Raw genomic sequence first — 14,172 nt, forward strand, 5'->3', positions numbered from 1 at the left:
TCTAGGTAATTATCTTTATGCAGCTCAATTTATTTGCAAGTCATGTGAGAGGGACACTTGGAATTTAGCTTTGTTCTGCTATTGACTGGATTCTGAACTGGTATTTTTGAGATTGACTCAAATGGGTTTTATCTCTTACTGGAAGTTAGAGACGCAGCTGCCTTTCCACCAGACCTACTTGTTTGGTATGGGGCATAGGGAAAAATAATTTAATTGTTTTTCTGATCGTAAATGGTTGCTGTGAGTTTTAGTAATTTTTTTGTTGTTCTTGGTGTCTTTCAGCTTGTACCTCCTTTTAAACCTCAAGTGACATCTGAAACAGACACCAGGTATTTTGATGAAGAATTCACAGCTCCGACGTATTACAATAACACCAGCCTGAAAAATGTAAGTTCGGAAATTATGAATAAGCATGATGTATAATAATGTTATAATAAAGCAGTGTGTTAGGTTTTTCCTAATAGAATAATAGAATAGAATAGCTGTTCTCACAATTACTAATAAAAGTCTGTGTATGGAGTGTATAAGAGTAACTCTCAATGACAGCTTTATTTTATGATGCAATAATTACAAAGCTTAGAATATTAGATTGTTCTGGGTTGAGTTTTGGAGGCATTTTTGGTGTGGGCTTTTTTGTGTGGATTTTGTTGGGAATTTTTAAATTTGTTTGTTGGATGTAGGGTTTTGTTTGTTGGTTTCAAATAAGAGAAGACACCAGCTTCAAGGTGTGCTGGTCAGCAGTCAAGGTCCCAGTTCAACAAAGTAATTGGAGCACAGACTCTTCTTTAAGCATGTGGACAGTGCTGCTGTGTTAGCTTCAGTGAGATGGGCGTATTTTGAGATACTTTGAAGACAACACTTGAAAAAAACGTCCAATTACTGCAAATTAAATTTCCTATCAAGTCCATGCATCAAGCAGGGCTCTTAAACAACATGTTATTGTGGCTGAACCATGGCACTGGACCTTGCACAACTTCTTTATTGGAGAGAATGTGATTTCCCCATAGTTTGTGTTTTGTCACGTTGTGTTACACACAAGGATCATGATCAGTCTAGCCAGGGCTTTGCAGTTACGTTACTCTACCAGAGCAGTTTAAAATCTTGCTCCTGAGTTCTTAATAATTATCTTTCTAAATGGAGACATTTGAGGGGTTTTTTCTTGTTTCTTTGTATTGGAGGCTGAGATAAGGAGGATCACAAAAGTAGACAATAAAGGCTTAGTTACGGTTGCTTGCCTTTCATAAAGCAAACTCATTTTCTGATGTTTTAGGACTCCCAGGTTAGCTGCAGTTTTCTGATCAGATATAGATCTAGGGTATTTTCTGGATTTTGGCATTTTTGATGTTTGAATCCATCATAGAACAGGGTGGTCGGATTGGAAAGGACCTTAGGGTTCATCTGGTTCCAATGTCCCCTGCTTTGGACAGAACACCCTTCAACTAGATCATGTTGCTTAAAGTCCATTATTAATTGATTTTAAGTCTTTCTGCTGTGGAAAAAAGAACCTTTTCTTCTATCTTGAGTAAGAATTAGTTCATCTTTGTAACTTGAACAAATTTTACTAAAATTGGATTAACTTGGTTCTGTTGATTTGATGTTAAACCAGATTAACTCTAGTTTTTATGTGTACAATATATGAAGATACAAAAGACAAAATTCTGAAAGGCTGCATATAATATACTGTTAGAATAGCAGTCTCAGCAGGAGTCTTAAGATGAGCACTGTTAAAAAGCCATGTGGAGAATGTACATCCAATTCTCAGAGTAGGTAACATCTGGTGCCTGCTTTCCATTGGCACTGAGAAATTATGTAAATAAAATATTTATGAATTTGGCTTATTCATATTTCTTCTGATTCTAGTAAATACTGTAAAAATAAGTAGTTTACCAAAAATAATACCTAAGAATGGAAACACATAGAAACCTGTATGAATTGTTCATTTTGTAGCTGTTTTTCCTTTAAACCTCCCTTTGAAATGGAGGAATATTTAAATATATCTACAGTAAGACTATAATTTCCTGAGCTCAGCTCAAGAAATTATAGAAAACTGGCTGCCTCAATTGGCACTTGGCTTCTGCACTGCCAGAGGCTGAGTGTGCTTGGCATTTTTGGATTAGCCCAGAAGGGATAGTTGTGATTGAAGTTCTCAGGTGATAGTCAGAATAAATGAACCCAAACAATCAACCTGAATAAATAGTGATTTTAGGCATTGCTGTCCTTTCAGTGAGTATTGTCCTGCTTATGTGCTTAAATGAAGTCTTACTTAACTTGAGCCTTTAACCTCAGCATTGAACCCTGAAGATGTGCTGCATATCAGGCGAATAATAAAATTTGATTGCAAATATCCTGATGTTCTGAACTTCTCCTTGACACAGATGACGAGGATGTATGGACCTGCATGGACAATGAGAGGCGGCCGCATTTCCCCCAGTTTTTCCTACTCTGCAAGTGGACGAGAATAACTTTTTTGTTCTGCGCTTCACTGTCATCTTAGGTTTATCAGTGAAAATGATTCCTGAACATCACCACCAGTACTAGATACTACTATGATAGCAGGGGCACTTTCAGAGACCATTCCAAATTGAAACAAGTTTATTTCCCAAACTACCTAAAATCCGTTCTGGTTTGCATGACATATGAGATTCTCTCTACTCCGCTCTCCTGCTGTTGCTGCCGCCCACGGTCTCAGTATAATAGCAACGTCAAGAAGTTACTAACAGTTTCTTTGAAGGTAGATGACTTGACTTCAGCATTGTACACTTTGTGAACAAGTAGTCATCTATTTTTCCTCGCAGTGGAGGCTAAACAAGAGCCATGTTGGTCCAGCTTATCTTCTCCCAGAAGATGAATCAAAATTGTAATTAGTCTAAACAGATTAGGCGATAACATTTTCTTGCATCTGTTTGTGCTGATAAGAATGAGGAAATGTAGAGGTGGTGATGTACATATGCAAGGTTTCTGTTAGGCATATCATTACTTGAAGCAGGTCTCTGTCATTAACATCTGGTTGGAATTTGTTTGGGAAATGTTTGAGAGAAGGACTTAAACTGTTGATATATATAAATATATATATATAATTTTTTAATTACTGTTGGATACTACAGAAGAAGCAGAAGGGCTGGGCTCATCCAGCCTGTCACTTAGAACTTCCAGGTTCATGTGCAATCATGGGAGAATCGAACATTATACATGCAAGAAATGAAGGCATAAAGCAGCAGTTGAAGTTGTTCAAGGGGTTTTATAATTTTGCACCAGATAACATCTTTTCATGCTTTTCTCTTTCATGATATGCATCACCTCTGATGGCTGAAGAATGTAGACAGGCATAATGGTATTGCTTTTCACCAAAAATGTGTGCACCAAGGTAACAGGTGTTGCCTTACTTGTTTTTGTTTGAGTTTGTGAATTAGCTTCCTTTCCAGGTGTTTAACCTCCTAATAGTCCTTTTTTTTTCCCTTTTTTTTTGGTTATACTGCAGTAGTATTTATTTTTAGAGATAAGGTTTGTATGTGTCATGTTTGCAAATGCTGCTACATCTTAGAACAGGGCTTATAGCAGTTAATTTTGTAATAGATGGAAGGACTGTACAAGCTGAAGGGAATAATGCACTTTTCTCCCATGTGGGAAATTTTAACAAGGCTCTGAAATTGTACATACTGCTTATGAACCAGATTTTTTGTGAATGAAATACAGTCTTTTAACAGTTTGGCAGTGCAGGTGGGTTTTCCAACCTCATGTGCCAAAGGGTTAAAAGTGAACAGACAAAAAAAGCTACATTCTTGTGCTCCATTTAGGATAATATAATGTAAGAGCCCGGATAGCCACAAGAAAAATGTCTGTTCTATATGAAGAATTGCATTTGAACAACGAGACCACAGTGATTACAAGAAAAGCACTTTATTTTAAAAATTAAAATAGTAAATTTCTGGGATCAGCCGTTCTCAAGGAAGATTTGCCCTCAACCAAAAGAGTCCTGAAATCCAGCAGATTATGTGTAACCGTGGTACCTGATTGACTGAATTTCGAACATCACAGGGAACGCTCCACTGATAGGGAAATGTTTTTCCATTTCCGAAGATCTGTATCTAACAGAACATGTGCATAAACTTTAGCTTTGATCTTCAGCAATGATAATCTTAATAATAAACCTTTGGTGCTAGAAGCGGGGTGTGACGCGGCGCAGCGACAGCGCGCACAGCCTTGCAGGCGACATCGGAACCCCCGCTCCGTGGGATTATCATTGGAAGGATCTCTGCGTTCAGCTCTTGTTAGCTCCCACAAAGACTGTGATATTGCAGAGTATTCCTGGTTGTGTTGTGTGAGTGAGTAGATGAGTCTGAGAGGAGAGATGTTCCTACACAGATGCCTTAGCCTCTTGATGTGGAAAGTTGAGTGCCCAAGCATGAAGCCCACTGCTGGCAGTGCATGTGCTGGGATGGTCAAGGGGTAGATGGGCATTTTAGCAAGGCAGCTAAGACGCAGAGTAATTTAGACAATTTTTCATGTTTCGTGTTTTATCTTTAGTAATGGATGGATAATCAGGTAGAAATATATCATGATGTATATTCTAACTGCATAGGATTTCATTATGTCACCCTGTAACACTAAGATGTTGTCCCTGTGCGGAGAGAGAGGAGAGTAGCAAATGCGTTGCAGGTCTGTCCTGGGCTGGTGATGTAGAGGTGTCTACACTGGCACAGTGAGAGAGTGACTGAAATAATCAAGTACTTAACAGACGGGCATTAATTAGTTCTCTGCAAAGGTCTTGTACTCACAGACTGAAACTATGGTGATTCAAAATCTGTGTTACATGCCTGTGTTTTCTCCCCTGTGTTTTCAGCTTGTGATAGCAATAAGTTTCTTGGCACAGGGCAGCTCCAGCCAGAGGCTGTGGCTCTGGCCAGTGGCTCCTGGTGGCAGTGACCCTGTGCTTTGCTCTCTGTTGTGTAGCCAGGTAGTGTGTGGTTTGCAGGAAGGGCCTGGCAGTGAACTATCTGAAAACCTTCTAAGACATCACTTTGCATTGCATTGTCTGCCTTCTGAAACATCAGTGATCCAGTTCATGAGGCAGAGAGTCAGCAGCCACCTTGTGCTGCCCAGGCTTGGGGGATTCTGTCTTACCAGTGTTAGAAACAGATGACAGAGAAAGGGACAAGCAGTGCTGAAAGAAACTTTTGAAGCTCTTCTTTTGCTGTTCTGCAGTTGTGGTTGGATTTGGACAGGAGGTGGTGGCTGGTTGTCTTGGTGAGCCTTTCAAGCACAGTACATTTCAGACCTTGACTCCAGCTTGTACTGACTTCCATGACATACAGTATGCCCTCTTGTACTGCAGCCATCTCGGAGGAAATAGGTCATTTCTGTTTGGATTTTGGCAGTTTTGCACACAGCTTCGCTTTCCACACTAATCCATCTTCCAGTACATTCCTGTTGCTTAAAGAACATTTATTCCAGTATTGTTTTACCTTTTTTTTCCATCTTTACTTGCGGCTTCTTAAAGCTGACTGTTCTTGCAGGGGCCATGTGCTTCTCTTAGAGTACAAAAGTAAGGTCTTTCCTTACTAACTGCAGGGTCTATATATTACACCTCAATGTACACACTTTGCTGCTACTGTTTGTACTGTCTACAGTAGAATTTCCTTATCTTGCTCCTGGTAGTGCATTACAGGCAAGCATGAAATGTAAAGTATTTATTTAAATAAAAACCTCTAAATTGGTAATTGAATTACCTCCCTGTAGCTTTAGAGTTTGTGACATTTCTTGACCTTGCTAGTTCTTTCATTAGATCCATGCAAGATCTAGTCATATGGTTAAGGATATTAAGCAGACACGACTACAAACCCAAGAAACCGTATTACTGTTGGTCATACTTAAACTGTTTATTTCCTTAAGTATATGACCCACAAGGATGTGAAATAACTACAAGAAACTGTTTTTGTACACTGTACATCCTTAGTATTTTTACACATATATGATAGGGATGCACATTATTTTCCTTCGTACAGACAGCTTAAATAAAGCACTATGTCAATCTGCTACTTCTGTGTTTTTTAATGCTAATTTGTTCTGGAGGATTGTAAATATATATATATATATATGTTCAAGCTTGCCACAGAGGACGTATTTTTTTATATCTGCACATTACTATTAAATATCTTAGAGGATAAAATTCTTAAGTTGTTCTGTGTCAGAGAAAGAAAAATGGAAACGAGAAGGCTATATTGCAGATTACAAAAGATTTCTCAAGTTTTGGGTTAAATATTTACTTCATATTTTAAAGTAATTTTATATAGGTTAGATGTTTCAATCCTGAAATGCACAAAGAATTTACTTAATTTCTTCTTACAAGAAAATGTACATCATTATTTTTTTATCACTGTATATATAATGATCTGTGCATGTTTAGTTACAAGTTTTATTTGCTGTGAAGTCCTAGTGATAACTGTAACTCGCTGTGACATATTTCAGATACTGGGTGAACAGTTTCAGCTTGTAAATGATTAAGTTACAGTATTGTCAAAACGAAAAAAGTTTTTATGACTAAGCAAAATGTATCTGTGCTTTGGACCGAGGCTGTTTCCATACAGGTGGTTCCTGTTAACTCTATGAGATGTATGTCACTTACAAAAGTAAATTTGGGTTATACTTTTGAAGATATGCTCCTATCAGAACATCCACCATTTAAGTGATTTTCAGCTGATGAAATTCTTGGCCTCATATCCCAGGGCTAGGCGATGTTTGGGCAAGGAGAGGGAAGAAAGGGAAGGTGGGGTTTGCAGGGCACTGCAGAATGGGACTCTTTGAAGCCCAGGGGCTGGTCCAGGGCTGTTTGAACCAGCCAATCTGGAGGGCTGAGCGTCCCTAAAGCAGTGGGTCATCCAGGTATTCTGACGGGTTTTCTGTTCTCTGACGTGAATGCTTCTCAGGAATAGAGGTGCTTCATCCAGGTCTCAGGATTTTTCCTTTTTCTTTTTCCTCCTTTTTTTTTTTCCTCCCTCACCTTTCAATAGGAAAGAGCATCAGGAAGCATGGAGCCATCCATTAATTCAGTCGTACCAGGATGTCAGTGACCAGGACAAAACTGCAGCAGTGACAGGACTGGTCAGGCTGCATCCCTGTTGTGGAATCACACTCTGTGTCTTGACCTGGATTTGATCATAGGGTCTGATACTTGTAAACTTTGTAAAACCAAGCATTTAGTGCTTAAGTAGAAACAGGGGAAGGTGGGTAGGGATATGAGACAGGTAGGCCTGATGCTGTAATGACTTATTAATTGCTACAAAGTAGAGTGACTGCTGCAGGGAAAGTTATTCCTTGTAGAATCCCAGCAACACAATAGTTGCACCTATGCCTGGGATGAGTATGAAAAACCTACTTCAAGCTCTATATACTGGCAGCCCAGGACCCTTTGTTGAACTCAGACTCGCACATGCACGTGGGTGGCTGGCAGTGGGCCCTGCATGGGGCCACCAGAAGCCACGTGGTAGGTGAGGCAAGTCCAGGAAGGTTGAGGGTCCCGCTGTGCTCCAGGGTCTCAGTGAAGCCTAAGTGTCAGGAATAGGTGCCCGAGTTCCTTTGCACACATAGCCTAGAGGCACTGTCTCCTATTTAAATACAGATTTATGCTGTGGAATAATAAAAAATACATTTTACACTTTGCATTTTCCTACATTTATGAATATATATTCTTAACTGTGTAACCATCTATAAAGTAGAGACACTTAAAAAGCTGTCAGCCTGATTACTGTGAAAAATCCCAAGTTTGACTAGAGGGGGCTTTCCTTCAGCAGCCTTTCCTCTCCCTAAGGACCTGAGGCCTATCTCAGCACGCTCAGTGTCATATCCGTGAAGCTGTTCAGGGAGGCGATCAGATGTGTTTGGCAGTTTTATATGGCAGGAAATTGAAATAGGGAGGAAAAATCACTTTGATGTTAGGGCTGTACCACTAATAATTCTTAAAATATAAGGGAAGGAAGGATTGTGTTCCACACCCAATGGTAATTTATTGCATGTGTTGTTACTCTTATTTTTGTTACGTTTTCCGTGTTCATGCTGGCTGAAGTAGCTTTATTGCTGGGGAACTGTTCTTTGTGCTTTTTTCACCCCCTTTACCAACTACATTGAAAAAAAATAGATGTAGAGACTTTTCTCTTGTGTGTGTAGCTTATCCTACACTAGATATTCAGATAAATTCTTTCTTAAACAGTTGAATATTTGAAAAGTAACCTTGAAAAACATGAATGCACATTTAACCAGAAAAAAAGCCCTCCACCTGTACCCTCCAAATGTTCTGAGTTCAATAATTTGAAGTCAAGTTCAGCTGGTGCCCTGAATATGTGCTGGTGGAAAAGTCCAGTTTCACCACTTCAGCATGGCTCCTCTGGAATAATCAAGGGCTCCTTTATCTTAAAGGCCTTGTTCAGTGAATGTTTTAAAGGAGAACTTGATCCATGGAAATTCCTCCAGATTAGGTGGCACATTTCTCAATCTTCTTATGCTTTTCTGATTAGCAAGTAGCTGTCAGGGCTCTCACTTTTTTATATAAAAAAAAGTGACAAATACACTGTTGATTGAAGCTCCCAGGTATATGCTGGTACTGAGTTTGTAAAAAGGAGGACAGTATATATGTGCACCATTTGTAAACAGCCCCTTCTCCCTCCTCCCCCTGCACATGCTTTCCCTTGAATTCAGAAGGACAGAACAAGGAACCTAGAGATCTTATTAGGTTTATTGATATTTCAGTCTGTAAATAATATAGACATGTATGTTCAATTATGAAAATAGATAAAAACATTTTATAAAAATTGTACAAACTATTGACATCCACACCAAGTAATAGCTGTTAAAATTGGCTTGCAAGCCTGGTCTTTTCAGAAAAGTCTCAGCTGTCGTTCTAGAAAGTTAGAAAGTCTAGGCTGGTAAGACTTCAAAATATTTGTGATTCTGTAGTTAAAACCAAATAGAAACCAGCTGAAATTAGCTAGCAAGTGTGCCTGTTTTCTGCAGAGGTGTCTTTGGGTGAGCCTCAGACAAGTTTCAGCCAGGTGCAGAGCAGACCTGAAAGATAAAAGGAAGAGATGGGTAGTCTGTATGGCAGCGCCTGTGTTTCTCATTTGTGTCACGTCAGCCTGCAGGCAAGTTCTTAGAAGAGAAATAAAAACTGGTTAAGACTGCAGTAAGGCAGAGTAAACAAGTACAGTTTCAAAGCCTACACTTCCTGTGGGCCTGCTGTCCTCACCTCTTTCTTAGCTCAGAAGTCATACAGGTAGCAAGGACAAGAGATAGCTGATTTCTGAAAAACAGGATCTCCATGAGCTTTTGACATGGCTCCTGTTTAGCAGTAAATAAGTGAACTCTTGTTTTGGGGCACGTCTAAGATCCTGCCCCTTCTCCCTTCCAAGAAGAAGATGGCAGGGTTTTGCCAGAGGGTGTTTACTGTGCAGCGTTGTGTGTGTCTGGGGTGGGCAGCTGTAGCAAAACAGGAAACTGTTGCCTTGGTGCCGGTAGGAAACCTCTGGTGGGAAGGCTAATTCGCAGTTTTGAAGCTCTTGCATAGCTGTTGTTTGTGCTTCCTTGGTAGCACTTAAGGACTGAATTGAGCAAGACATCAAACTATTGGAGCTGGGGGAGCTACCTCGAATTAAGCCACTGCAGTGCTAAAAACTGAATTTAAGAGATGTACATGACCTCAGAAATAAAAATAAACTTTCTACTTTGGCTGGTTTTACATTAGAAGACTGAAGGGTTTTGTTTTTTTTTTCCTCCCCCCGCTTGGTTGGTTAGGCTGAATTAAAGAAAATGAATGAAGCTGAAGTTCATTAAACAATTCAAACCAGTAACATGGTATTTCCACCTCCCTCTCCCCCTCCAAAATACATGCACCAACACTAACTGCTACAGCTGTGTCTGGGACCAGTGCAGCAAGGAACTATGAGTGCTTTGGTAGTGACAACCAGAGGAAATCTACTCTGTGCTGCAGTGACCCTCAGCATAGGAGAATGGGCAGAAGCTGAAAAGGACCCCAAACACCCAACTCCTGAAGAAGTGTCCTAGGAGTTTCTGTTGTGTCTTTCACCACAGTTACCCAGTGTTAATGCTTTTGTGAACTGCAGAACCTCAGCTTGATTGATGAAATGGGCAAATCTCCTGACTCCAGCCTGGCCTGAACCTCTTTACAAAGCAAGCACCAATCCTGTCAGAGGTGTACTCCACTGTCCAAGTGCCCAATTATTAAAGCTGTCATTTAAGGTGTGCTATTTTCTAACAAAATGGGCACAACTGTCACTGTCACATTCAGTTAATTGGTGAACAAGTTGGTTACTGGACAGTGAGGGCCTTTCCAGTCTTAGCTTCTCCTCCTCCCAAGAAGAGTTTGGTTTTCAGTGCACAGAACTCTGCAGAGCACAGTGCCCAGGCTTCCTCTGGATACTCCCTCCTTACCTCAGTGGCATCTGCTTTAATGGGGTGGTTGGGTATTTAGATATACAAGTTGGAAGGGTTTGTAGGAGTGGAACTGCAGATGCCTGACTGGTTTACTTTACTGCTACCAGCTATACTGGGAGGAGGGAAGAGCAACTGACTTCCTGTCTGATTATAAAGCACTCAGCTGGCTTCAGTGCCTTAATCCTCCCTTGCATGGCTGTAAAACCCACGGTGGAACTCTCAGGAGGGCCAGGCTCAACCTCCTCAGCTGGTGCCCAGCTTAGTCCAGTAGCCAGACACTGGACAGGATGTAAAGGACTCCCGCAGCTGCAGATTTGCAAACACTGAGGAGCTGAATACTTGAAGCCTCATGTCAGGGCAGTCAGACATCAAACAGAGGTCTATCTTTATCCCTTCCTGTCATAGTTTAACTTGCATCACTTCTGATTAAACTCCATCCAAGCAGAAGTGAAGAGTTTCATCTGCTTAAAAAACCCCACAACAACATCCACCAGCCCCCATCTGTGGACTGTCACTGGCTGTTACAAACACCTGGCAGAGGCACTATCTTTGTGTATTAAGACTACATTAAAACAAAAGCTCTCTCCCAATAACCAAAGCAATCTTCAGGTCTCCTGAGGTTGATGGCCATGTAAGGATCAGCTTGAATCACTTCTGACAGCAGAGATGGATGACCTACCTGCTTGCTGGAAATAAGGCTCCCCTTTCTGTAATATATAATAAAAACTTAAACCAAACAGGGCACTTGGAAGCACTGCTGCATTAACTGCTGGGACCTCACTGAAAATTCGTGCTGACACAAGAAAGGAAGGAAAGCCCCAGCTCCAGAACAGCTGTAATTCTGACAGTGCCTCCTGCTGAGCAACTGGGGCAAGGATGGGAACACAGGCACGGGTGAGTTTACTTTAACTTCCTTTGAGAAGAAGGGTGATCAGCTCACAGACACGCTCACTGTGACAAAGACAGCTGTAAGGAGGGAGGAGAGAGCTTTAGTGGCTCAGCCATACGGAGAGCACAGGCACAGTGCGGGTTCCTGGCCAGGGAGGGGCTGGCTTGCAGGAGGAGATCTTCATGGGGAAGTCAGAGCAGCAGCACAGGATGACAGCCCTTGCTGGAAGTAATCCTCAAGGTCCAAATCCTACCCGTCTGTGCTCTCACTGGCTCAGCTGGCCTGCAACCCCTTCTGGCAGCCGGGGTCTGTGAGGGGATTATCCACCAGGACAAATACTTATTTCTGTCAAACTGATGGACACCAAGGCAGATCCTGCAGGAGAGATCCCAGCTCTGACAAATACACTCATGCCTGGTGGGGGGTGCTGAGGTTTCCAGCAATCTGTTTGGATGTTTGTTTGCTTTCTGTGCACATTTATTTAGTATTCTGCATTTCATACCTATGTAGGAGGGCAATTAGATATCTCTTATCCTCCTGCCTTAGGGTGAGTTCCAATACACAAGAGACTTTCAAAGGCAGAAATTCTAAATCTGAGTGTTCCAAAAACTTTAAAAATGAGAGGTGTAAATTCCATAATTAAAATTTGATTACCTTTACAAGGTCCTGAATATGCTGATGTAGCCTGTAAAGGAATGCAGCATTACAGCAGGAACAGGTACTTCTTTTATTTCTTTTCTTTCACTTTAAACCCCTGAATTTTTCTTACAGTGTCAAATGAGTTTTCCAGGAAAAACAGGCTCTCAACACACCAGAATGTCGCTGAATTTAATGATGGGGTTTTTTTTCTTTCTGCTGTTTTTCCCCCATATAATAAACACGTGACACTAGAAATAAAAACTATAGTGGAAGTAACCTGGCTTTTGCAAACAAATCCTATCAAGGCTCACGGCTTGTTAGGGTTTGTTGACTAGGTCAGCTAGATTCAAGTAATGATACAATTTTTAATTCTTTAAACTTTAAAAGTTTAGTAACTCTTACAAGGCAGTAGGAACAGCTATAGATATGTTGCACTACTGTAACTTGGACAGCACCACTGCAAATATAAATATTTAGATAATGTTTCTTTCAATGTGACAATAATTGTTATGACTTATTATAAAACCAATTGCAGCCTTCCTGAAGAGACAGGGATGATTCAAGCTTCCTCAGACAGAAAATATTTGAAACAACAAAACTAAGCATTCCAAATCAAAAGACAAACACCTAGTGATTATCCAGACAAAAAGTACCTGGGTTAAATCTTAGATCTTCCAGAAGTTCCCACCTAGCTAGGAGTTGTATTGTACATCCCCCTTTCCCTTCAATTTCCATATTTAAGCTTTTTTTTTTTTTTTTTTTTTTTTAATTCTATTAGGTAAACTTGGATCTTCACTATGGAGTGCTTTTAAATTTTTAAGTGCTTAAAGAGAAAAAAATCAAAGCACAAAAAGCATCAACGGTTTCAAACCCAAAAATGTTTCAAACACTTCCTTCTTCCTTTTGTCTTTAAGTGTTTGCCAGATTCAACTCACATCTGCAAATAGTTTTAGTCGTGCTCTCCTTTCCTCTCCCCCCACTCTATATATAGGATAGAGAAAAAAATTACCTACTTCTGGTCATGTCTCTTTATCCATCCAGGTTTTTACTTCATTCCATCTGTGTTCTGTTTGAGATCTGCATCCCATTTTTTTTCCTGCAATATGCAACTGCAGTTACTAGAGGCTTATATTCCAAGATACAATAGCAGATTTAGGTTAGCGTATTTTACATCATCTTTAAAAGATTTGGTAATGGTTGGTTGCTTCCACCTCCCCCTCCCAAAAAAGAACCTCTAAAAACTTGGTTAATTATAAAGGAGAACTGTTGGACAATACAGTAAAATGCGGAATATGAAGTCACTTTAACCTTTGATCAACACTGACTCTGCAGTTGTTTGGATTTAGTATTTATTTCTATACTAACTACAGTCATTTTCCTGCAAAGAGCTTCCATTTATGGTGAACTGTTCTTCACTTTCCTTAAAACAATTGTCTGATATTCCAAGTAGCTTTGTTGGGCTGAATTCCAGTTCCCAGAGAACCACCACTGCTTTAAATAGCTGCAAATAGATTTTTAGGGTTCATTTTGTAATAATTTTTTTATATCATTCTTCTTTTCTGAGTGTTCTCAACTTAAAAAAGTATCTTCTGGAGCACAATTGACTTGTAATGAACATAAAGAAGGCAGCCTTTACCAGTCAAGCCTTGATAGAAGTATAATATTTGAATGATTTTTTTTTCCTCTTTTCCTCTTTTGTATGATTTTTGTACTTCTGCCCAACTCCATAAAAACACAATCACTTCCAGATAAAATAGACTATCAATAACAAAATCCCTGTGGGCCGTGTAAAGAATACTTTTCTTAAGTACCAAGAATACTTTTCTTAAAGCAGAAATTTTAATTTATTTTGGGAACAACCACCTCCTTAACCTCTTTCATAGAGAGAACACTATGGTTGCCCTAAAATTTGCCAGGAACATGCTGATAAACCTTACACTCTCATAAGCCACTGAGTTGTCTACTAGAACAGGAAGTCCTGTAAAACTGAACACATGGACATGATTAGGGGCTTAACAAAGTATGGATTTTATTCTCCTAGGTTAAACATTTACTGACTTCTACAGATAAAAAGCCTACAAAAATAGTATGATTTAAGTACTTTCAAGTTCAAAGCCAATTCATGTCCTGTTTACTGCTAGGTGTGCTACTAGACTCAGTTTCCTACACTGAATGTCCTTGGTTACCATGTTAAGGGAACTCCA

General features: G+C 40.0%; 2 protein-coding genes across 5 annotated transcripts in view; one reads left to right on the forward strand and one right to left on the reverse strand.

Moving 5' to 3' along the window:
* The window catches only part of AKT3 (AKT serine/threonine kinase 3), a 148,583-nt gene extending 138,851 nt beyond the window's left edge, over positions 1 to 9,732 (forward strand). The window contains 5 exon segments of the mRNA XM_079298588.1: positions 283 to 360; positions 362 to 376; positions 378 to 387; positions 2,376 to 2,431; positions 2,433 to 9,732. Of these exon segments, the coding sequence (XP_079154714.1) occupies positions 283 to 360; positions 362 to 376; positions 378 to 387; positions 2,376 to 2,431; positions 2,433 to 2,462 (189 nt within the window). The 3' untranslated portion in view covers positions 2,463 to 9,732.
* SDCCAG8 (SHH signaling and ciliogenesis regulator SDCCAG8) overlaps positions 8,708 to 14,172 on the reverse strand; it is a 104,882-nt gene continuing 99,417 nt past the window's right edge. For 3 of the 4 annotated variants that reach the window (XM_079298581.1, XM_079298583.1, XM_079298582.1), the window contains exons 18-19: positions 12,982 to 13,064; positions 8,708 to 9,054 (exon numbers count right to left, since the gene is read on the reverse strand). In XM_079298581.1, the coding sequence (XP_079154707.1) occupies positions 13,014 to 13,064 (51 nt within the window). In that variant the 3' untranslated portion in view covers positions 8,708 to 9,054; positions 12,982 to 13,013. Of the gene's footprint in view, positions 9,055 to 11,983; positions 12,015 to 12,981; positions 13,065 to 14,172 lie in introns of all 4 variants that reach the window. The other variant, XR_013773363.1, reaches the window with a different exon arrangement.

Source organism: Erithacus rubecula (genome assembly GCF_903797595.1).
Source record: "Erithacus rubecula genome assembly, chromosome: 2".
Taxonomy (NCBI): Eukaryota; Metazoa; Chordata; class Aves; order Passeriformes; family Muscicapidae; genus Erithacus; species Erithacus rubecula.